At 46.4% G+C, this 25858-nt stretch overlaps 1 protein-coding gene and 1 pseudogene across 2 annotated transcripts in view; one reads left to right on the plus strand and one right to left on the minus strand.

The window, feature by feature from the left end:
- The window catches only part of Hel89B (histone acetyltransferase 1), a 328644-nt gene that overhangs the window by 214266 nt on the left and 88520 nt on the right, over positions 1–25858 (minus strand). For both annotated transcript variants that reach the window (XM_055068322.2, XM_055068321.2), the window contains exons 5-6: positions 21444–21676; positions 4575–4835 (exon numbers count right to left, since the gene is read on the minus strand). In XM_055068322.2, coding sequence (XP_054924297.1) covers positions 4575–4835; positions 21444–21676 — 494 coding nt within the window. The remainder of the gene's footprint in view (positions 1–4574; positions 4836–21443; positions 21677–25858) is intronic.
- Positions 56–1668, plus strand: LOC140219768 (tigger transposable element-derived protein 4-like; annotated as a pseudogene).

Genomic DNA, 25858 nt, shown 5'->3' on the forward strand with positions numbered 1-25858 from the left:
GTGCGGCACGCGCAGCATATGTCGAGGCGTGTGCTATGGCGTGTGTTGGTCGAGGGCCTTTGTGCGTGTAGCTCGTTGGCTAGGTTGTTCTGCGGGTGATCCTACGCTTCGGAATTGACTGTACCCAGTCGCACAGTTGATAGCCATGGCAAACCGTGGCTCTTATCGCACGCTCGACCTGGCAACGAAAGTAGAGGTTTTTAAGGAAGTTGACAAGGGAGGTGCCGCTAAACAAGACACAGCGCGGAAGTACGGGATCAAGCCAAACACACTCTCAGACTACATCAAGAACAAGCGCACAATAATGAATGCATTTGAGAATGACAAGTTCAAGATGTCTGGGAAGCAAATGCGCACCGGCGCTTACTCAGAGTTGGAGAAGGCTCTGCTGGTTTGGATTAGGGAGGCCCGGAGCAACAAACTTCCTCTCAGCGGAGACATCGTTGCGATGAAAGCCCGAACGACTTCGTTTCGTCAGATGGATGGCTGACGCGCTTTAAAGATCGCCATGACCTGGTCTTTAGGAGCGCGTGTGGTGAAAAAGCGTCCGTTAACCAGGAAACATGCGCCACGTGGAAGGACGGAAAGCTGCGTGAATATCTCGGCGAATACAGACCGGATGACATCTTCAATGCAGATGAGACTGCACTCTTCTATCGGCTTCTACCAGAGAATACCCCGACATTCAAGGACGACGACTGTGCTGGGGGCAAACGCAGCAAGGAGAGGGTGTCGGTGCTGATCGCGGCAAACATGACTGGCACGGAACGATGTCGCTTACTTGTGATCGGGAAAGCCGCCAAGCCAAGGTGTTTTAAAGGCATAAAGACGCTGCCTGTGGACTATGAGTCGAACAAGAAAGCGTGGATGACGGCCGAAATCTTCAAGAGCTGGATAACGAGATTGGACCGCAAGTTTGCTTCTTCGAACCGCAAGGTGTTGTTCCTTGTGGATCACTGCAGTGCTCACGTGAATGTGCCAGCCTTAAGTGCAATACGCCTCGCATTTGTGCCTGGAAACACAACAGATGTTTTGCAGCCAATGGACCAAGGCATCATCAAGAATGTTAAGGTCCTGTACAGGCGGCACCTCCTCGAGCGCATGGTTTTGTGCATGAATAATTCCGCAAAATACGAGGTGAGCCTGCTCAGTGCCATTCACATGTTAGCGCGAGCATGGGATCGTGTGAAGCAAGGAACAATCGCAAACTGCTTCAGGGCTTGCGGTTTTGTGACAGCTTCTTCGGAGGATGCCTCTGCAATTTCATGGGAGGAAGCGCCAACAAGCGAGCTTGACAGCACTGATTTTGGTGATGCTCTCGGGGACGTCAATTTTGAAGATTATGTTGCCGTAGACAAGGCGGTCGAAACGTGTGGTGCACTAACGGATAAAGAGATTGTGAAGATTATTCGGCCCCAGAAAAGCGACTGACGTTGAAGACGAGCCGCCACCTAAGGCTGCCAATGCAGCTGCGGGCCTTGCTCTCGCGGAGCACTTCCTTGCCGCTGAAGGTAACGCGGAAGAAGCGTTCCGCCACATCAACAGCCTGCAGAACTTGCTTTCAGCAGTGCAATTCGGCAAGAAGAAACAGAGCAAGATGACCGACTATTTTTCTTAGGGAAAATACTCGATTTCGCTACCAATAAAGTGCTGTTTTTGTGCTTTGTGCTTAATTAGAAGTTCGTTTAATTCGAAGATGTTTGCGGTCCCCATGAACTTCGTATTAGCGGGAGTCGACTGTATATATATATATATATATATATATATATATATATATAAAGAGAGAGAGACAGAGAGAGAGAGACAACTACCTTACTGCACAGCAAAAAAAAGCGAAAAAAAAAAATAAACATGGGTTAGGGGGTGTGAATACCGCAATTTTTAAATATGAATTGAATACGGATACTTGGTTTTGAATATCGAATAATGATTTGCACATGCATTTATTAGCAAGTGTGCTTATTTTAACATGTTGGAACATCGCAATTACATTGACAACAGTAAAAAATTTGACTAGCAAGACGTCGTACTACAAGATTGTGTATTTGGCTCACGATAACTTGAGACATCGATTAATTCGAACTAGCTTTCTGTTGTCACCGACCTGTGCCTTATACCTGTGTCACAGGGGCACATTTGGAAGGCCTTCCAGTCGACGGCCTTCGAAACGCCACAACTCTATCGACTCAAAGGAGTTGTCACGCTGCTACACGGCACTTTTGGAAGGCTGCTGAGTGGTTCAGGTATTTCTAGCAAAATTGTGTGGCACTGCAGATCTTTATTTTCCTTTTCATGTAAAGAAAAATTAAACAAAATTAAAACTACTTAAAAGCACTATAATTTCTTTTATGTTTGTTCATACATTTAAAAGAAAATTTTATACATTGCCATACATATATGTTTAGTTTTTAAGTTGTTGAGTACCGAAACTGTGGCAACGTTTGTGTCGCTGCACGTCGCTGTTGTCGAGAGTATGTGCAGTTCGCACATATGAAGTGGCAAAAATACTTTATTGAATAATTAATAACACTCATATATAGTATTTTAGCACAGTTTGGTTTGATTTGTTCTTTCTAACCATGAGTACGAGCACACTGTGAACGAGAGGGCATGTTCGCGCTGTTTCCGTTTCCGTTGCTCAACGGCCATCGAGATTTCGATAGAGTTGTAAGGTGCTCCGTTGACTCGATAGACTATTGACTCGGCAGCCTTCGAAACCGCCCGTGTAGCAGCTCAAACTTGACCTTTGAGTCAACTGACTATCGGTTGGAAGGCCTTCCAAACGCCCGTGTGACACGGGTATTATACTTATCACATTTGCCGTCAAACAGTAAGCTCAGCGTTGGAGGTGGAGCCTACAAAAGAGTGCACCCTCGTTGTCTCCAACCCACGCCCCTTGCTGAGTGGCTGCCTTTCACGCAAAGCTCAGGCGACGAATGGCTAAGCATAATTAAGGGGCACAGCTTGGCCACCAGCACAAAATTAACACAAAATTCAGCACAAGAATGTGACCATATTCTTAGATTAGAAGTAAATGCTAAAACTGCATTTGCTCCTGCAAGACCAGCAATATATTCGATTTGTTTCAAGTATTCGTATGCACCCGAATATTCGAATTTTTTTTTTTAATACAGCGAATCTTGATAATCCTAACTCGAAGGAGCACGAAAATTTGTTCGAACTAAAAGAAGGACTTGTTTTTGAAGTATCTGCGCACTGTAGCACGATGCACGAACTGTGAATTATCGCGGCGTACAAGCATACAGTGAGTGAGGACCACAAAACTGCCCACACCGGCCAATGCTCGCTTGCCCCCAATGACGACAGAAAACGAAACCTCAAGGAGCCAGCTAAGCTTTTTGCTGCTAGTGTGGCTGGGGCATTATGTCGCGATGCAAAAACGGCGACCTCGCCATTTGAGAGAGGATAAAATTTCCACCACTTTCTTTCTTTTTCTTTCTTTTCTTCCCGCGCACAGCATTGAGGCGTTTTTCCTAAGCCTTTCCTCTATGGCGAGGTCAGAGCAACGCTGGTCGAAGGCGTCACCGCATGATTGGGCACGCTGCTGAGAGCACTGTCGGAGCGTGGTATGTTCGAATTAACCATCGCAAATGCTTGTGCATTTGAATTACCAGGCATTTTCATCCATCGGAATACACACAACTTTGACGGGACCATCACGTCAGTTCAAATTAAGCGTGCTCGAATTAACGAGATTCTACTGTACCCAGTTTTCTAATCAAATATGAACATAAAGATATAAATTCGATAATAATCGAAACTTTCAAATATTCGCCACCCTTACTATAAACATGAATGTATCCTTGCATTGTTCACAAAGTCCAGCGAGGCTTAGTGATAAAATTAAAAAATACCCGAATGTACAAATACAAATCAGATTCATACAAAAAATGTAATGCTAAAAAATAAAGGCGTAGGCAAGAAAACGCAACACAAGCATTTTCTCTTCCACTTCTTTCTCTGCTGTCTAGAGCTAGATTTTTTTATGAGAACCAATACCAACTATCTCAGTTCACATTAATTAACAAATTGAATAGTGAATGTTTGAATAGCTTGACCCATGAATTATTCCTGAATATATTCAGTTATTAAAGTTAATATATATGTAATTGCAATGTATTTGTAAGATTTCATGTGACTCAGCACCCGGAACATTGGCATCTATGGGCAAGCATTGCTGGCAATGTGCGAAAAATGCTGTTGATTGCAGGTGCCAAAACATCCAGTGCCAATTGAAGCGTTACATCAGACTTCTCCTCCATCATCAATGACAATTTTAAGGCTGCCATTTCCACTCACTTGATGCAGTTATAGAATGTTACCTACTTTTGACGATGTTAGTAGCGCAAAGCTTTTGGAGAGGACGAAAGGAAATGGACAGAAAAGCAACAAAAATACCTACTCCTGAATAATGACACTAACCCTGAGAGTAAATAAACGTAATGAAACAATTAACATTAAATTAAATGTGAAAGTGATCACACCGCAAAAAGTGCTTCTCTGAAAACAATGTCCCTCCAATTTGCAGTGAGAGGGCGGGCCGATGTACTTGCCTCTTCCCAGAGGTTCTCGCCCGTGGTGCCATCAGATGGCACCTCTTCCTTGATGGCCACGGCGTTGGCAGCACCTCCTCCGCAGAGCCTCTTGGACAGGCCGGGCCCATCCTTGGCGAGGCTCGCACGTCGCTTGGGGCCACGGAACAGGCCCGGCGAGGAACACGGCGGCGGGGGAGCAGAGATGTGGCCCACCCCCGCCATGCTGGAGGGCAACGATGTGACTGGGCTCGGAGGAACACCACATTCTGGATGACATCCCTGCAAGTATTTGTTAACCGAAGAATCTGTGAACTCCATATTGTTGTAAATTAACTAACAGCATGAAAAGCAAGGACAAACATGAGTAACACAACACTACCATTGACTTAAGATAGATGCTTGATATTCATTCATATATTGTCATGTGATGGAGACTAATCTGATAATGGTGATAATATGGTCAAAACCTGAAAATTAAGGCAACCTAGATGCCACAATATACTAAAAGGCATCCGTAAAGTAAGTTCCAAGTATAACGAGACACGAACACCACAAGAAAAAACAAACGACACTGATGCACAGACTGCTTTTCAAGACTCAGAACACACTTTTCTCTTAGAAATTCGCTTTGCCACCGCACACAGCTTTGCATGACAGCATTGTGCTAGTCGGCCGCCAGTTACTGAAGCCAGCATGTCACCAGCGCTTAACAGTGCGACATTGTTGACCTTCTGCTATTCATTGACACAGAGCACTACGACATCTTGAAACAGCACCTAGAGACTGTGCAGGTTAGTCCTGCTCCTCAAGAACGAGTAAGCAGGTCGCTGTCCCTTGTTGCCACAGTGCCAGTCTATATTGGGAGTATATGCCAAGCCCACCAATCTGAGTTTGCACACATGAATGGCAGCCAGACAACCAGCTCAGACCATTCCTTGTGAAAGCAAGCAGCTGAAAGGCCATTCAAGAACACTGCAGTACACTCCAAATGCTTTTAATGCAAAGCATTCTTTGCCACCTTCCGGCACTTTGAGCATGTCCGCTGCGGTGCTGACAGTGCCTACGAAATTGAGCCGCTGTGTATAAACTAGTGTTTGCAATGCCGTCATGGTAGCTGTATCACCGTCATTTGAGCTTCGTTTTTCTCAGCTCCGATTCTCATGTACTACCTGTGCTCAAGCCAGGCGGCGTGCGTAAGAAGATCCGGGCATCTTGGCTGCATAACTTTGCGTGCTGGTTGCCTCTGTACAAACAGCAACTCAAAAGAGTTTCCCTCGAGCGTTGATCTCCGAATGCCGAATAGCAACGCGTTGCCTCCTCATTCTTCCCCACCTTTGCACCAAACTTTCACGGCTCCTCTCATCTTTACCAGGGCCACTCATCCAAGCATCGAGGCCGGCTCTTTCGTGCTGCGCATGGATTCCAAGTACAACAACGCTGCACCAAACTCCAGCATAGCAGCGCCATCCCAGCAACTCAAATCGACGACCCTGGCTTTCGAAATTCACAAAGAAGCTCTGACAGGGCCGCAGCTTCATCAACAAGTGCATCAGCTCAGATTTTGCTTTCCTCTGTTGTTTACTTGAGCAGCTTAAGGATGGTGTACTACTTGGCACAGGGGCAGAGCAACGTGTTCTGTTATGACTGAGCAGTTAGGCAAGCCCACAATTTTTCTGAGCCTCAGCTTGTCCAAACTCCACAATGAGCACATGTTTCAACTCCTCAAAAGTGGTCAAAGTGCACCCCTTCAAGGTTGTTGGTGAAAGAACCAGCTACCTGCGATTATGCTTCGCATAACTTTCGATTCCCAAAGTATGCGAGATCTGCATAATTTTTTTTTCACATATTATGCAACGACACGGGCACAGGTATTCATTTCGTTAGCTCTCCACTAGAGCACGACTTTCAGAAAACACCAAGTTTAACCCTTTGAAGGTTTTAGCCGTACATGTACGGCGGCGGTTTTCTGTCCCGCAAGGTCTTTGCCGTACGGGTACGGTTCCGACCCTCTGTTTGAAATTTCGTGCCATAATGACGATGAGCGCTCATCGGGAGGTGCTGCCACCTCTTAGCACTTACAAGATGCGTTTGAAATTGGTGCTACCTTCTTGGGGAGATAAACAGAGCTGATTGCTAGCTTCAGCGCATCGCTCAGACTGCGGCAACGCCCCTTTGGCCGTTTCGGTTTCGCCGCGTGATCGCAACGGAGGCGCGCGAAACGTCATTTTTTTTTTCTTTGTCGGCACTCTCTTGCAGGGCGGTGGAAGTTGATTTCTATCTTGATTGGCACTGCTCTTAGCTTGTTTATCACAACTTGCTTATCAGCGCCGTTCGCGAGGTATTCTCGCTCTCCGCGGCACCGCGCTTCCGCGAGAGGGTGCCTCAGACCTCTGCCCAAGGCAGCCGCACGCAGAGATGGCATGTGAGCTGGAATGTGAGCGCCAACACAACTCCTCGCTTCAAGAGAACAGACACGCATTTTAGGTGTGCAGACTGCGATAAGGCGCTGTGCGTAGACCCATGTCACAAGGAGTACCGCGCTCGGAAATACTATTGAACATTTTACAGTTCTGAGTGATGCCGACACCAAAATACTGTTCCTAATTATTTTTGACTATTTATTCCCGACTTAATACATTTTGTCCATTCAAGATCCGCAATAAAGTAATTTGACCACCTGGGAAAGTTTTTTTCAAAGTAATTCGACCCTCAAAGGGTTAAAAGGATTTGATGGCGCAGTCAGCTTGGCTAATTCGACTATGACAAGACCGATGATACTAGTCAAACTGTCTGGCAGGTCGAATTAACCAAGGTGCCGTAAAAATGTAAAAGCACACCAATGATTGATTTGGCAGTACTTTCCCGATTTTAACACCCCCTAAAATCAAATATGCACCTACTTTGTATGTGTCCAAAGTAGAAATGTAACATAGAAATGACATAAAGCTCCTAATCAAAGTAAAAACCTAACGTTAACACAATATATTAGCAAGAAAAACAGGCAAGGGTTAATTATGCATTGCATAACAACGGCCAGTTTCTTAAAGGGACCCTGAAACGATTTTGACGATTTTCTACAAACGTACTGAGTCGTTAGAGTAGGTGCTTCTGATCATTACCTAACGCATCTAAGTGCTCTGCGTAAAGCGTGTAATTTATTATAAGGTTTTTAAATTGCACATCGCTGCCGATCGCAGCACACTGCTCGGCGGAATTTTAAGCCGCCCCTACCCATATGACAAAAATCTCCCATACGACGTCAGTGGGGCAAGCTATCCAATTGGCTGACCAGGGTGCGTGATCGATAATTTTTCCAACTTTATGGTAAACAAATGATCTTCATAATAGTTGGAATGTTAGTTCATTTGTTTCTGTATAAAGAAAGTAACATAAAGAGAATGCACAAGAACAATTTTTCAGTACACTTCCGGCACACAAGCACTTCCAGCACACAGCAAGTGTCGTCTGCTTGTGTTACAACGTACTCCATTTTGACGAGAGCTCCGCGGTCAGAGTCGGTCTCAGTCTTTTCGCGAGCACTATGATTCGACTTTGTTGCCTTGCAGACTGCAAACATAGCGACTGGCAATATGTCAAGCTGCGACATTGTGTCCCTCTGCAAGGCAGCATACGAGCGAACTGGCTGCTGCACATCGGACTGACGCTACCCGATCGGCGCCAGGATTTGCGCGTTTGTACTGGTCACTTTACACCGGAAGATTACTAACGCAATGGCGTTTCACGAGTCCAGTATTAGGGCAAACGCAAGCGCAAGGGGACAGGGTCTGGCCGCTTGACTGTGCCGTAACGGGATGAGCCATGAGATGAGCAGAGGCGCAAATCTGAATGGTCTGCACGGTGCAGCCACCTGGTGGCACAGAGCTCAACCATACACAGTAGCAGTAACGAAGTGTATTCTTTTTGCTGCTGGTGTCCATTTTCGCAGGAGTGTAATCATCAACACGTTATTTTTATAATTGTTTATTATGTTTCACTCTTGGTTAGAGCAATATTAGCGCTTTGTTTGGCTGGTTAAGCGCTGCGCCAACAAGTGGCTGGACCGTGCAGACCGATCAGGTCGCTCACGTAAGTCCACGCTAAAGTTCCTTCATCAGCTTGAGTTTATGCCTCCAGTCATTTGCCGAAATGACCAGCTTGCCTGTGGTTACCGGAATACCAGACACGTTCAGCACTAGGATAGAATGCTCGCAATGCATGCTGCTTCGATAGCTTTCGCTTGGGGTCGACGGCCAAGCGGCTAGCGGAGAGGTTTCGCGCGGGCAGGGGCGGGCTCCAAAACAAGCGGAAGTAGACGATGTGACGTCGCAGTGTGACGCTTAGCCCCGATCGCTCAGTGAACGAGTTGAGGAGGAAAAGCATGGCTAGGGAGGAGGGTAACTTCTAATCGCTTGTAGCTCAATTAATACATAACGCTTATCTTAAATTGTGGTGCGAATGTTCCACTTAAGTTGTACCCTACGCGTCTACAAAATTTGTCCGAACCGTTTCAGGGGCCCTTTAAAGTCAGTTTTGCCATAATACATCGGTGTTATGCGGCAAAGCCTATAAGCGCTACGAAGGCAGTTTGGAATCTTGTCCAACTGCACCACACAAGCAATTTTCGGCCCAATTTCTTGAAGAATAATAAGTAAAAAAACATGTTCAGGGTGTCTACCAAGTTGACATTTCCAAATTCCCCGAGTTGTTCAGATTTTCCCCGAGTGTATTTGCAAAATTCCCTGAGTGATGCAGAGCTGTTTTATGTCAAGACAGGCTGAAACCATATCGGCCGATGCTGTCACTCTGTAGTAACCATATGAAAAAAAAAAAGAAACTACTTAATCAAATTTGAATACTAAGGAATAGTGTTTATGTTATTCAAAATAAGAATAGAACGGAGGGGTTAGTAATATGCACAGCAAATAAAATGTATTCGAAAAAAATTGAAAATCAAGTCGGACATTCTCAAATAGAAATAAAAAGGAGATGCATACAGAAACAAATATTTTCGAATATGAGCTATTTCTATCAACTGATAGCAAGCTCAGTGGTATGAGGCCCGAACTTTGTCACAATTGAGATTCTCTCCCAACAGCTCGTAAGTCAACCTCAACTGTCCTGACATACTCTCAGCCCGCACATGACAGCTCAGTGTAGTGTTTCACTGCTTTAAAGAGCTTATTTTGGTCGAGAATCGAGTATCTAGTATTCCATTTCTTGAATATTCGATTTTTCAAATAATCAGACCCGCAATGAATGACCCGGCAGTAGTTGGTGCTCTGACATGCGCAGCGTTCCCATGCCAAGCGATTTCTATCGGTACAAGTTTCAACCAGTTCGACTGGACCGATTAACACTACGCAAACTGAGGGAACAACAACAAAACAGTGCGTGCAGAAAGCAAGCAAGCATCTGCGAAGATCGGGCCCATTAACCACTGGAAGGTGTGGTGATCACATTGTATGTGCGAGTTCTGAGTTCATGCACACAGATGCATACATTTCACAGCTCTCAATCCAGATGTGAACACACAGCCAAACTTGGCACACGTGCTTGCTGTGATTACCGGCTGGTTGACCGTGTGGGGATGCGCAACTCTCACGCGTCCCCTGATACATTGTCTTCCAGCATAGCTCCCGTCTCCTGTAATCCGGCTTTGCCGCGTGGCCTGGAGCCCGCGGCGGTCGGTGTGGTTGAAGCGCAGTACGAGAGATGGCGCGAGTGTTGAGCCGCTAACGCCGCCTCACGGCGGAGTTACTTGGGCACGGGAAGGAGAAGGCTCTTTGGTTCGGAATCGGCAATGCACGAACATTCCGCGAGTGCGCCGATCCATGCTTCTGCGAGACCGTCTCGTGAGGCCTCGTTCACATGCGCCACCGTTCGCGTGACCGTACGCACGAACAACCAGGCGTTGGGATCCAGCATGGGGCGAACATATTCACTCGTTATCCGGTCGCAGTGAGTCTGACTTCTTGGATTTGTTGCGCGCCCATCGGCATGTTTTGTGTATAGCAACTCGGCTAGCAGGCATTGATCTATGAAAGGTGCAATAAATGCCCTTGTGATTGTTTGCACTACTGTGTTGTCGTTCCTTTGTTCCAAGAGCACGGATGAGAACCCCACAACCGCAGACCCGAACGCCACTTCAACGGCCCTCAATCTAAGCTGTTCGCGTGATTTTGCGACTGATCACTGATGAGCCACCTGTACGAACATATTACAGTCGAACCTCAATATATCGAACAGCGCTGTTGTTGCGAGATAGTTTGATATAGCCTGAATTCGATACATAAAATCCTGTAAAAAACAGGTCAAAATCTTCTGGAAATCAATAAATTAACCAAGGGCACAATCGGGGATCGTTGTTCGGAGCGCATGTTTGGTTTCACCGTGCACTATCGGCCTAGGCCATGTCGACTCCATCAGCTGCGAGCGCACGGTCTATTGTGCCGCACGCAATTAGTGCAGGCCACCCAGACCTCATCAGCTGCGTGAAGTTGGCATGGCCTAGGCCAATCGCGCGCGACGCAATTGAATGCGCGGCCCGAACAACAATCCCCGATCGCGTCCCAATCGTGGCACAGTAAATACTCAGTTGAATCTTCCCATAAAGTGTTAATTTATTTGGCTGAAAGCACTGCAGTAGTGTAGCGTGCTTCTTATTGGCAGCCGGATGCTTTAACATGGAGTCCTCAATACAGTCTAAACAATCTACAAGGGATAGGCCGGTGCTCTCTAATGCGCCGCAATGGGGCTAATGCGCTGGAGTTTTGAACGCACCGTGGCGCAACCTGGCAGCAGTCAACGAAGTTGCCTGGGTAGTATGGAAGATACACCATCCCATAGAGTAACACGAGTCCTGCTCATTTTGTGCGTATATCTCGCACTCCAAAAGTGCTCGATGCATACGCAGGGCTTTATGCACTTCCCAATGTAGCACAGGTCATGGAGTGCGGGCGCCTTTCGTCCAACAAACCGTGCTGAAGGCGGGCGGACCTGGCAAGTACACGCCAGATTGCGCCAAGCAGTGCACTGTCCCCAAGCATCGTCACCACCATTATTGTTGCGTGGTGAATTGTCACAAGGGTTGTCAGCCTGACACGCTGGAATTTTCAACACACTGTGCAACGTGAGAGACAAAATTGGCTGGGTTGTATACAAGTTGCAGCTCTCTGCATTAGGTTACGCTGTCAGCGGGCTGTATACAGCCAATCTCGCTTGATTTGTGTGTGTGCTCAGGGTTCACTTCCCGTTTTATTTTGGTTTTCAGCTATCGGAAAAAAGCACCTGTGTTTGCCACGAGTAGCCTGTGGATCATCTTGTCGGGACTGCTCAGCCATGAAAAATTTTAATTTTAACTTAACCATGAAAATCCCAGTCATCTCTATAGGTGCATGCGGATGATTTTTTTTTTTTTTTTATTAGAAAACTGTCAGACAAGAATTTACAGGAACTAAGGCAATTTCTTACAGTGAAGCGGCCCACCTAATTAGCGAAAGTTCATATACAGCCATTGAAACTGTTCCAGAATGCGTTGCTGGGAGAACAAGCGAAAGATAATTGTATCGACTGACGTGGCATAGTCAGTTGCCCAATAAGATAGGGAACTGTACAGAAAAAGTGGTGTTTAAGCAGCCTTTGTCACATTATAGGTTACTGTAAACAAACGAATGACAACAAACAAGACTGTTGCTGCAGCTGCATCATTTTTCCTCTAAGAAAAGAGAGCCACTGCGCATTAGCCAGCGCTAAGGATACAGACCCTCAATCACAGTATTTACTGATTCCCATGTCTTGAAATTTGCTTTTGCAGCATACATACCAGAGCAGCTGAAGCTGAGTCATGGTGCTAACACCAGCAGCATATTATTAGTTTCGTTAGTTAACTAAGTCATTGTTACTGGGCCCTCGTTCAGAGTTGGTGCACGCGCTTAAACGAATAGACACATATTGCAGCAGACTGCTGTTGCAGCTTGGCATCATGCTACTTGAGCAGCATACACACTGAAAGCGACCACGCACCGAAACGGCATCTGGCAACTTCTTGTGCGAAGTACACGCATTTGGCATAGCGTTTTGCTTCCTTGGCAACGGAAGGCATGCTACAATGCCTCCCATGCACGAAAGTCTCCAAAATTCCCACCGCAGTGCAGCTGAGATGAGCAGATATACCACGGCGCCATGCCTTCACCAGCAGGACGTCACGTTTTGTACTACTATCCGAAACTTTTAAGCACGGTATGGAGGGCTCTGTTGACCGGCGTTTTCACAGCGCTGCCTGGGCAGCCCGTCAGGCCTATAGCGGCATAGAAGGGCCAAAGCAGCTGCAGGCCTAGTTCAAGTCGGGAGCGGGGCAAACATCAGCGCTTGCGGGATCAACCTCGGCAGCGTCTTTGTTTGGCCGCTAACTTACGCTGCAATCTCCACGTCCGCCAATCGAAGCACTTTGAAACACTCAATAATAAGGTACTAAGTGGTGTCTGCCAAGGCGTCCAAGGGTGAGCCCAGTGAGTGTGCACTGTCGCACGTCTTTATAGATGCAAACCGCCAGACCTCGCGAGGCGCGGCAGGCGCAGAGTGCGGCACTGAGGAGGAGTCAGTGCGGGAAATTCAAAGCGTCGTTGACGTTGTCGAACTAGCCAAGCCGCCGCGTACGTACGCCACTACTTCAAATAGCACCCTCAGCATGATCGATGTGTCCAGCTATAGAGCTGCTGTACAGCAGTCGGAAACGCCTATCATGCCACCGCTACCTTCGAGGGTGTTGCAGGAAAGTTCACTGCCTGCCAGAGCGCATGTGGTCTGGGGTGGCGGAGTTCGATACATCTATTTTTATGTCCGACCCCTTTCGAAATAAAGCATTAAAAATGCATGAGATTTTACAGGCGATACAGAAAGTGTTCGATGCATGCAATAACTTTATATATCCATGGTCAATATACCGAGATTTGACTGTATAGAGCGACAAGCTTTCCGCAACGGTTTGCAGCACATATCACATTGTGCCGGTGGCAAATTTTCACCATGGCCACACTGTCTAGCTTGTTAGGCTTAGTTGGAGACAAGTCGTCGGGTGTCGGCGACTATACAAAGTTACGATTTCATACCGAATCAACGCAGACCCATTTATGGAGGTCGCACGGCTCTCAGAAAGCCAATAAATAGTCGTCAACGAAATTGACTGCACGGTATGACCATTGTTCACGGCCACCATCTTTGCAAAATATTGTACGGTTCCACTTCGTTCCGAACAGTGGAGGCAATCAGACTTGCTTGTATTTGCGCAAGAGTGATGTCTCTGTATACAGTCAACAAGAGCGCCACAGCGTTGGTGATCTCTGCCAACGAAGTTCGCCCTGGAGATCGAAGAAACAAGCCATGTTTCTTCGCACCACTTGGCTCTCGCGAAGGACCAGGAGGCGACTGCCAATCACACAAATGAAGAGCCACGCAAACACACAAAGATGCAACGTTTCCGAGACACACCTGCTCAGTGGACACACCACGTGAAAAATAGCAACCGAAACTTCAGTGTATAAAAAAAAGAAAACAGATCCCGCATTAAGTGATTGTGACGATGGTACTGACAAAAAAAAAGAAAAGAATGTAGAGGAAGTGCCATCCTCTGGAGCGTTTTCCCAACCAAGGGAGAGCGAGCATGGCCTCCGTGACTGGAGGATGGCACGGGCGCTCTATTGAGTAGCGTGCGTCTCCAAATCTTGAAGACTATAGAGTGGGCCACTGGAGCCAAGCCAGCGAAAAATCCACCATGGCGACCTCCAAGAATGCGTAGCGTGGCTCGGAATGTGTGATTTAGTCTGGTAAATCGAACTTTGGGACTTCAGTTCATACGAAAAATTGAAGGTGAAAATGCATTAGCTCAATGAGAACCCCGACGGTGCATTTATAAAGTACAGCAGATCCATGAAGTACGAATTTTTGGAGTCAAGCGCACACTTTAGCGGCGAATATCGATTCCGTGAGCATCGTCCGCAGCTTTTTTGAGTGCAGCGGTGGCGATTTTTTATATGCTGTGTGTTTTCAGCCAGCTGGAGAACATGGCACTTGGGTGAACTACCACGCCAAGCAGTCCCGTATCAGTGATTACTTCAAGTAATCGTTCTTGGACTTCGAACATAAAGGCGATTTCTTTATACAGCAAGTTCTTGGTTTTCTTTATCTTCATTTCAGTATTAGAAAATTTGCTTAATTTGAAGGATTTTCATGGTCCGGCGGCCTTCAAATTATCGAGGCCTTTCTGTAAATTTTGCCCACGAAGATGAGCCACACTAAAATTGGGATGGCAGTGGCGAGTATATTTTCAGTTGTCCGCTGAAGGCGAATGCCATCAAAAAGTGAAACAGGCGTGTGGTACTATGTGCTGTTGATTCCATCCACTGCAGCAGAGTTTAGCCATGGCAGACTAAACTTTGGTAATTGGAGTTCACTGTGGGCGGACCATTTTTATAAAACCTGTGCTGCAGTTTGCAAGGATAAAAAAAAAGTACCAGGCATGTGCTCGGTATAATAGAGCATCCAAATCCACAAGCAGCAGCGCCTGCTGGGATGGTCCAACTTAGGGCTACATAGGAGAAGCACAAACCTACAGCCTGTAGGCAACATGCAGGCAGCTGGAGCATTCATATGCATGTGCCAAGCAAGATGTGGCTTCAATATACAGTGGACACTCGTTGATACATTCCCATTATGCACGTTTTCCCGGCGCCAGCATTTGCATTTGGGAACAAAAAAAATCACCCAATAGAGCTACGTTAATTTTTTACCGGTTCATAAGTTCCCGGAAAACATGATTTTTCAGCACCAGCGTTCGGTGCATTGCCAAACTGCGATCATATGATACATTTTCCAGCCACTAGATCCCGTGTGAACAAGAAAAGGCGCAAGGCGCACGCGATCAGGAAACGTATTGCAACTATGTTGGGGAACGCAGGCTAACAAAACAACGATATTTATTAAGGGCGAACCTGGGCCCACAACTAAAGGTCACTGCGGTCGTGAAGAATCTCCGGGAGTCGCATTCTAAAACTGGTGTCGAACAGTCTTCTTCCTTCTTCTCGCGTGATACCTCGTGCGGGTGGTGCATGCAAGCTGGGTCCAGCCAGCTACTCGTGTCACGAAGATCGCTGCCTATTGTTGCTGAACACCCCGATATGGCGTGCACAGTCCAATACGAATGGCACGCAACTTGAATGTGACCAAGTTGTCGAGGCATTATCCTGCTCCTTACCGCATCGGCCCGATGCGTGAGAGGAAGTAGGGATTTCTGTGGGCTCTCACTTTTTTTTTTTTTTTTTTTCCATGACCTCTCGTGGTAGGGTTTCATGTTGACAGCATGTACAACTTCCGTAGAGTTGCGCCGTCTTGGACTCGTGTCCAGCGGACTTCACTTCGTAAGTGACGTCGCATATACGACGAAGTATTTCGTAAGGGCCGAAGTATCAGCAGAGAAGCTTTTCAGACAGTCGATGGCTTCGCACTGGTGTCCATACACACACCTTGTCAATGGGCAGATAATGAGCTTCAGTACGTCGCTGGTTGTACCGGCTGGAGTCGATGCGTTGTTGGTGGCGTATTCGGTACCTTGCCATCTGTCGTGCCTCCTTGGCTCTTCACAAGAAATCATCTAGGTCAGATGAGTTATTGTTTACTTCATCTAACGACAACATAGAATCCAAAGTTGTGGTTACTGCTCGGCCGAATACATGTTCAAACGGGGCGACTTGTGTTGTTTCTTGAACGGCCGTATTATACGTGAAGGTGATGTACGGCAAAATTTCCTCCCACAGCCTATGTGGAACAGCCTATGTGGAAGTGGGTGATCTCATGCTATTTCTATTAAACAGTATGACCATTTAGTACGTACTTTTTCCGAGCTCCGGCCAACTACGGTTTAACGAGGCAATGCAGATGTAGTGTTGTACTCGATTCAATGCGCACACATTTTTGGACCCATTTATTGAGAAAAAAAGGTGTGCCTTAGATTCAAGTAAATACAGTAGTCAACATTGTCACTATTGCAGCTTGGTTCCTCTGCAATGAGAGAACAATTCTGAAACAGCAAAACACTGTCATACAAAATGACTGCAGATAACATTTTACCGCTCACGAAACGCTTGGAGCATAGCCTCCTCTTGCATACGGATAGCAACACCCCATAATTTGCATTGCTGCTCATTCCAAGCCATACAAAATATTAGGGGTGTGTGAATACCGAATAGTAGATTTAGAATCTAATATTGAATCAAGAAAAAGAAACAAAGGCAGAAACAGTAGCTGACTGATTTCTCGGACTCCAAATTTTCGGACTTGATGGATATTCCAGACTTCATATCATAATTGCACCGTCAGGGTTCCTATAGAGCTAATGCATTTTCACGATCGATCTTTCTGACAAATTTTGTTTGCTTGTTCTGAGCCACACTCCCCAATCTTGGAGGCCATCATGTTGGATTTTTCGCTGGCTTGGCTCCAGTGGCCCACTCTATAGTCTTCAAGATTTGGAGATGCACGCTACTCAATAGAGCGCCAGCACCATCCCCCAGTCTCGGAGCCCATGCTCGTTCTCTCTTGGTTGGGAAAACACTCCAGAGAATGGCACTCTCTCTACATTTTTTTTTTTTTTTTGTCAGTACCATCATCACAATCACTTAATGCGTGATCTGTTTTCTTTTATTTATATACAGTGCAGTCCACTTATAACGATATCTAGAAAGACGAAAAATATGATCATTATAACCGATGATCGCTATATCTGGACTGCAGTTATTAAAAAAAAAAAAAAATGCAGGACATACCTTTGCAGCTTCGAATTCGCTACTTGCTCTAAAGAATAGATGAAGTAGTAAGTAGGCTGTGAAAAAGAAACTTTATTTATTGCGCCAATGACAGTGTCAAGGGTTAGGCGCGCTGAAATAGTCCGAAATCTGCGCTTGCTTTTGCGGCAGCTTCAACTTCACAACCGCGGTGTGCATGGATTCCAGCTGCTGCGCGAACACTGGCGGCAATCCTTTAACATGCATAAAATCAATTAAGGAGTCAATCGACGACAGTGCACTTTGCGTGGACATCGAGGTCGGGGTTAAGGAGCCACTGTCAATCTAGTTGTCACTGTCGCTGCTGCCGTCGCCACCGTCGCACAACTTTGCCATCTGTCGAGACAGCACATCTCCGGCGATCGCCTCGCAGGTGACCTCATCGCAGAACGAGGCAGCACTGTCTGCAGTCAAAAACTTCTCCTTTGACGCACCACCTGTCACCAGTAGGAACAAGCTCCCAGAGCTTGGTTATGTCAGCGGCTTCCACCGTGTTGGTCTCAGGTGTTGGTCTCAGTGGGTTGGGGAAGTTCGTCCTTGCGCACAAAGCCAGACTTTTTGAAGCAATTGTTGATGAACCACTGGTAAAGCGCCTCTTCAACATCGGCGTACAACAGTCTCTAACCTTTTTCCGCTGATCGGCATGGCCGCTGATAGCTCCTGCCTTCACAATCACGGTGCTCCCGGTTTTCAAGATGGTTGATATCGTTAACTGGGCGAACTCCTACTTCTTCACAAGGGCACTCACCTTGAAGCCACATCGAGAGTCCTGCAAAATATCCATCTTCGTGTCAAGCGACACAGCTTTGCGCTTTGTCGGCGCCATCTTCTAACTGGGTTGAACCGTTGGTTGCACGCTGCTTCGGTGGCGCCAGCCTGCTATTGCGAGAGAGAGACGCGGGACGGGCACCACTGCGCCACTTTGCTTGTCGCTTTTTTTTTCTTTCTCTCTCTTTCGGAGCGCCTGGCCGACGCACATGAAGCAGCTAGCGCCATCTTGTGGAGCGCTGCGCCTACTCAGCTATTCTCCGGGGCGCGCGCGGGGCGGGACGCGCTGCGTGGTAATGGTGGCAGATACGAACTTATGGAGGTAAACATCGCCTCGTCTTGAGATAGTTCGTTTCAGGGAACTAAGCAACGCAAATGTTACGATTATTTGGCACGAAAAACACCATCCAGACGGCAACATTTTGATCGTTATATCCGATATGCAGTGAATAACCTATCGTTATAAATGGTTTTTTTCCCCATAGACCTAATGCATAAAATGACACTCTCATGTCGACCCATCGTTATAACCAATATATCGTTATATGTGGTATCGTTATAAGTGGACTGCACTGTACTGCAGTTTCAGTTGCTATTTTGCACATGGTGTGTCCACTGAGCAGGTGTGTCTCAAAGACGTCGCATCTTTGTGTGTGTTTGCGTGGCTCTTCATTTGTGTGATTGGCAGTCACCTCCTGGGCCTTCACGAGAGCCAAGTGGTGTGCGAAGAAACATGGCTCGTTTCTTCTATCTCCAGGGCAAACTTCGTTGGCAGGGATCACCAACGCAGTGGCGCTCTTGTTGACTGTATACAGAGACATCGCTCTTGCGTAAATCCAAGCAAGTCTGATCGCCTCCAAGTGTAGCATGATGCAGGGCATTATTAGAGATTTTTTTAAGCAGTCTTAAGCCTAATCAATATTTTTTTTAACTATTTTTTCGTCTCCACGTGGCCCGGAAAATAGGTCGGTGATTGTATGTAGCACCCTAACCAAAGAGTTGCAGTTGCTGCTGGCCGGAAACAACTAATTGTCCAAATGGAACTGTGCAGGCTATTCAAATTATCTGGTAGATTATGCATTGAAAATGACAGGCCCGCTCAAATTCTTAGAATTAACTAAAATTTAGAATGATACAATTTGAAATTATCGAGGTTTTACTGTATCTCAATAAAAAGTTTGTGCGGACGCACAACTCTCTCACGTCTCCTGATGTTTTCCCCGCATGGCTCTTGCGTTTCCTGAAATCCGGCCACCCTGCATAGCATGTGTAGCACTGGTGGTTGCACAATTGTACGAGATGGCACGCGATCTGCTCCTAATGCTACCCAACGATGGGCATATTCGGGCACGCAAGTAAGTAGTCTCCCCCACTTTAGCTATTGGGCGCGAGGAGTTACGCAGTTGCCATCTGTCGGAAGCGCCTCCCTTGCGTAGTATGAAAGATCCCGCGGCGCGCTCCTCACAGGTTTCACTTACGGCGCTCAATAAGAACACCCCGCAGCAGCCCTGCTGGACATTTATGTAGGCACTCTCAAAACAAGGGAAGTTTTTGATTGTCGATATAATAATCTTGGGCAAATTGAAAGCACAGAATCGTTTACAGACGCTATCTCTTTACCGAATACGTACAGTGAACGCCACTGCGCGCGGTCGCCGCAATGGGGTCTCCCGAATCGGCTTCTTGCGTGAAAGGTAGGCAGAGTTAACTATGTGAAATATGTTCTTATAGCAGGCTGTCTGTATAACCAAATGGGGCATAACAGAATGAAGCCTCAATGCAGCGATTGCACGGGTTCATAGCGACCGATTGCACGTCTGCATGCATGACCACGCAGAATGTTTGGCTTTCACTGTTAGCACGTTTTTACACCGTGCCATGAGCTTTAAGCTGCAGCATGTGAGCATTCGACAGCACATTAGCAACCATTGTTGTGTGGACGCTATCAGAATTGTTCAAAAATGATTTCGTTATAGAGACTTCAACGCCTACAGTGACTGCGATGTGCCGTCGCGACGATTCAATCTCTTTTCTCTTCTAAATTCTTGAACATTTCAATATTATTCCTCAAGTTGCGTCGCACTGTGTGTTTATCAGTCTTCTCAGCATACGATTTCCCTCTGCTTCTTTTTCGTAATCCAGTGCATTATTTCATAACACAAACAGACCATATGCCATGCCTTTTTTAATGTGCATCTTACCGCTCCCTTTACGTTCCAGTGAACTTGCCAGTATTTAGCATCAACAAGTTCATAGACCAAACCGTCCCAACATTAGCCGGGCAGCGGGCGCGGGCGAGCGTCTCAGCTAGTACGCATTTTCTGCTGCTCACCGAACATCGTACAGTCCCGGCACCGTAGCAGAAATCTTCCTGGAGTGTGTGCTTGCTGCATACCCAAGTTGTAGCCAATGGCTCTCTGCGGGTTCTAAGTTTCGCCAGCCAAGCTTCATGAAGCTCCTTGCCCTGCGGCTATGTGTGAATAAGGCTGACACCACGCTTCATTGCGTATGTCTGGCACTGCAGCACCAAGCAGTAGCCTGCCATGCTGCACGCCGCCAAAGGCAGCCACTACCTACTCTAGTACTTTCAGATGTTGTCAAGCAGACACCCAAGGTGGTAAAGCCTCACCACTTAATCAGAACCGCGGCGCAGGTGGTACTTTAAATTTCAGTTTTCAGCTCGCTTCGGCGCTTCTGAAGCAGCTGACGCGGCCGCTGTGTCCACATGATCCCTCATGCCACGTCACGCCGACGGTGGCGGCAGCTTTTCCAGTGGTGTACTCGCCCCCAATGGGAACTCAGCGCACACGAACGGACCCGGCATGCACTCATACGTGCGCTACGAGGAATGGTTTCGTGGACGCCTTCTCGTTTGCTCACGGGTGCCTCCATTTGCGAGACTTCACCCGCAAACGACTTTGGCGTTGATGACCGGCATGGGGCAAATATAATCACTCTATATACTTGCACGGTGGACAGTCAGACACCCCCAATCTGTCAATGCCCATCGGCATACTTCCATCTGTTGCAATTCGGTTAGCTTGCTTATTTTATAAAACGTGCACTAAATGTCCTTGTGTTTATTTTCACTACTCTGTTGTTGTTCCTTTGTCCCAAGGGCACACATCAGATGCCACAAGTTACATTCTTACTTATGGCAGCGTTTTAATTTGTAATCATTTCCGCAATGTGACCACACGAATTCTCGTCCTCTGATTTCGATGGTTCTCCTTGGTTTGCATAGTTTCTTCCTTAAAAACTGACAAAACCTTAAGGAGGGCCTCACCGATGTGGTGCTACACTCCAGCTGGACAAATGGCGGGGGCGCAGCAATGGCGCCGCCTGTTGTCGTCGTGCCCGTCCGCAGCCCCACTCCTCCGCTGCTGCAGTTGAGGCTGAGATCCTCGACCGAGAAGAGCTCGGAGGTGTCGAGGCCAATGTGTTCGGCCATCTCGAGGCCCAAGCGCCGGTTGAGCAGCCGCCGCTGCTGCAGCAACACCTCCTTGGACTGTGAGCCACCTGTCGAAGGGCACACACAACAGGGTTGCAGGGCCAAACACAATGCTCAAGCAGCATTCTGAATTAAAGAGGCAGCTTCAGCCTGGGGCTGAATGCTATTTCCTTCTTCAAATACGTGCGAAACATACAAATGCTTTCATTACAATTAACAACCGCAACCACTTTGAAGACATTTGTTGCATTTAAGGGAGAAAACAAAATTCTGTCAACTGTAGAAACCAGAGTTCTCACTTCAGGACTCGAATATTTTACATAAGTAATTGAAAATCAGCAAATATATGGTAGAGCAAAAAATTGAAGCACAGAGTTAACAAATCCGGAACTCACTCATTCTGAGCAGAAAGATTATTGAGCATTATATGAATACCGTTAAGGTTGCACAATGATTGTAAACAGATTGCCAGTAAGTTGCTATCTCTCTTATACAACTGTGTGGCCTCGATAATTCCAACTGGGTTAATTCTAAATTTTGGTTACTTCGAAGAAGTTGAGCGGGCCTGTCATTTTCAATGCAAAATCTACTACATATTTTGAATAGCCTGCGCGGCTCCATCCTGATAATTCATTGTTTCCGGACATCATGCTTGTGTTAACTGTGTTTCCTAGACCATCAGAGAGAGCCAGAATTTGTTCTTACACTGCCAACATGACTGAACATGGGTAGCACATAACATATTACAGAGGAATACTACTAAATCATTAGACTGCTCAACACTAATGCCATACATTAGAAGAGTGATGCACTGATGAGACATCATACACTTGATGAGTAATGACATACCTATAACTTAGGCACAAAAAATTGTACAGACTGACATCATACAGTAAAACCTCGTTAAACCGTACCCGCTTAAACAGTAGTTTCGTTTTAAAAGTAGTAAAGTTAAATCCCCGACTCAGCAGCCATTGAACATAATGTGTTTTGCATCCGCATAAACCGTACCAGCTTATTGCGCACGCATCGGTTAAAACGTAGCGGTTCCATTTTTCGCCGCAAAAGCACGGCGGTGCGACGTCTCCATCGGGCGGCCCGGCAGAACAACAAGCCTCAGAGATCAGTGCAACGGCCTCCAAGCGCCCTGTGCGTTTGTGCGTGAAGCCACATCAGCATCAACATCATTTCCACACCGTGCCAGAGAGCGTTGTCAAGCCTGTGGCATGTGGCGTGTTTCGCGTCCAAAACTTGGGGTGGCACCACCATCGAAACAACGACAGTGCACCGCCGGCAGCAGTAATCGAAACGCCAGCTAAGCCTTTATTATGTAAACTTTATTTGCAACGTATCAAACCAGCACGTACAGAAAAATATTTCAATCTGAAATTATAAATTTTTCGAAGCAAATTCAGCTAAACGCTGAAAATTTTTATAACGTGACTTCTCGAATGGTTAACTGCGAGAGACAGTCACGACAGAATTCGCCCTTTTGAAAGCTACGTGTTTCTGCTCAAACAGGAAGTACTGGCTCAAATCAAGTTGCAGCTTATGAATATTGTGAACGAAGTGACGTGAGATCTTCAGCTACAAAAGTGGAGGAACTTTAGCAACATACCAGCGTGCGACGGCATTATGTGGTCGGATGTGTTTCTTCATTCAGCGGCAGACAGCTTGTTTCACCAGAAATGTGTGGCGAGACTGTACGTAGTATTTTTTAGCACATAAACAATTATGCATGTTATGCACCAGTATAACTTTGAAACGCTATTCATGTGCTTTTTATTTCGTGTAAACATTGATGTTATAATAAAGCTGTTTATTGGGAACAAGTTAGTGAGATCAACGTCGTGATTTATCTCGGCCTATGCAGTAGTGCCAACCTTCAAAGGTGAATAAGAATATATATATATAGTGGGATATACCTGGCCAAAGCAAGCGGGCAGCGCAAAAGCAATAGCAGAAGCAGACGATGCCGGTGTCGGTCGTCTGCCGTGCGGTATTCCTCACAAGAGTCATTGCGCTTTCGATATGCATGTAACTTTCTAAGCAACTAGAAATTATTCAGACGTAGCCTATCATTTTTAAATTTAGATTGTAAGGGAATAATATTCAAAACATGATCTATTATTAGTAAGTAAACATTTTTCTGGTATCAGTGCAACTACCGTTAGAATCGAGGCGGCGCTAGCGTCACCTGCGATAATCAGCCCCATTGGCCCTATGGGAATGTCACGGGCTTGGCATGGCTTCGCGTTGTGGTGTCGTGCAAGCAAGGACTCGCATTGCTCGCGTCATGCCGAAGCTCGGATAAAAAAGACGCAGGTGCTCAGCGTAGAAGAAAAATTAGACATCGTCCATTCTATCAAATGTGACACGAAGAAGTCGGCGCTGGCATGCGACAGGGATCTGCTGTTGACTACGGTGTGTGGCATTTGGAATGCGAAGTTGCTCGGCGGCGCTGCTGCGACCGCAAAGAGATGTCGGCTACGAGGTTCGACTTTTCGCCATCCTTACCTCTGTTGTTGCCGAAGTGTCGACTAGCGACAGTGATGAGGACGACACAGAAAGAGACAGCACGGGCAATTCAGGCCCGACAGTGGCAGAAGCTGCGCGTTACGTCAGCCTCATGAATGCAATCGTCGCGACGAGAACGGGCGCGCGATAACACAACTCTATTCCAAACGAAAAGTATTCCAAACTCCAGCACCAGGCAATAAAAAAGGCGCCCCGGGACTTCTGCAGCACTACTGCGGGCATGCACGGAGAATACATAGAATACATAAAGCCAACGAAGAATCTGCCATGAGAGTGTTTGTTCTTTTTTTGCCGAGATGATGGGACTTGCTGAAAAGCTGGCATGCAGCTTTACTAAGTTTGAGGCGGCTGTCGTCGTGCTAGGCTGCCGCGGCATCAAACGAAAATAACACTTTTGTCGCGCGAAGTGAATAAATACTGCATGTTTTTTCCCCTTTCATCGCACTCTCTCCGAGTTCCGTTTTCGACAGGTAAGTGGGCGATCTCATGCTATTTTGGTTAAACAGTACTACCGTTTAGTATAGTTTTTCCAAGCTCCGGCCAACTACGGTTTAACGAGGTTTCACTGTACCACAGTCATTCGGAGTTGCATGCCCAAGCTGCTTGAGCATGAAATTCAAAGAGCAGTAATTTCTGATGACAACGTTTCGAGACAGTTCCGCAGCATTACATGTTAAGTATTAAATGAAGTCTAATTAGTATTTAAAAAGGACCAAGGTCCGATACTACGTTTTCATTTCTATCTGAAGTCAACTGCAGTTAGAAACTGTGCATGACAGAAATATACAAACTCGGCCCTGTGTGTTCGAGAAAGCAAAGAGCATAGCAAATTTATTATCCTGAACTACCATGACTTTTGCAAGTTACCTACTGCAAGCCTTTGAAAACCTAGTGTAGGCTTCAACAAACTTTTTTCTGGTCAAGCACCATGATGAAAGGTATAAACTAAGCATCCAAAAAACTTGCCAAGCCTGATCATCAAAATTCTCATGACATCAGTCACAAGAGTATCACAAGACAAGAAGTCGACAAGACATCAACATTTAAAATGATATGCGATTCGGACAATGCCACACACTTGTATAAGAGAGATAGCAACCCACTGGCAATCTATTTACAATCATTGTGGAATTTTAACAGTATTCATATAATGCTCAATAATCTTTCTGCTCACAGCAAATGAGAAAACTAATAATCACTTCTAAAAAACAATTCCTACATCATTCCCACACTCGTCCCCGATTTTCCATATTGCTTAGAAATTTCTCTGACCGGTCCAGCTTTTCCTCAATTCTTTAAGCCACTAGATGCACTTCCAAGGGGCTGTGCGCCACAGTCTATCCAACATTACACGTGTGGCTTAAAAGGAGTAGTACACCGGAGCTATGTGAAGCTGAAGAAACATACTCAATGTGCCTGGCTTATCACAGAATATGGCTTCTGGAAGCACGGTCGGAGTGGGCCGACCGATGCAAGATAATGGCTGCATTGGTGTCACACACATGCCATGTCGAGCAAATGAAATGTACACCTAAGGTTTATGTGTAATGAGAGCTGTCTATACAAATATCAAACGGAGCCGCAGGCAGCTTGGAGGTGAAACCCACTGCCAATTTTTCACTCCAGGGTGTCTACCAAGTTGACATTTTTAAATTCCCCAAGTTTTCCAGGTTTTCCCCGAGTGCCCTTGCAAAATTTCTTGAGTGACACAG

Source organism: Dermacentor andersoni, chromosome 8, assembly GCF_023375885.2.
Source record: "Dermacentor andersoni chromosome 8, qqDerAnde1_hic_scaffold, whole genome shotgun sequence".
NCBI classification, from domain to species: domain Eukaryota; kingdom Metazoa; phylum Arthropoda; class Arachnida; order Ixodida; family Ixodidae; genus Dermacentor; species Dermacentor andersoni.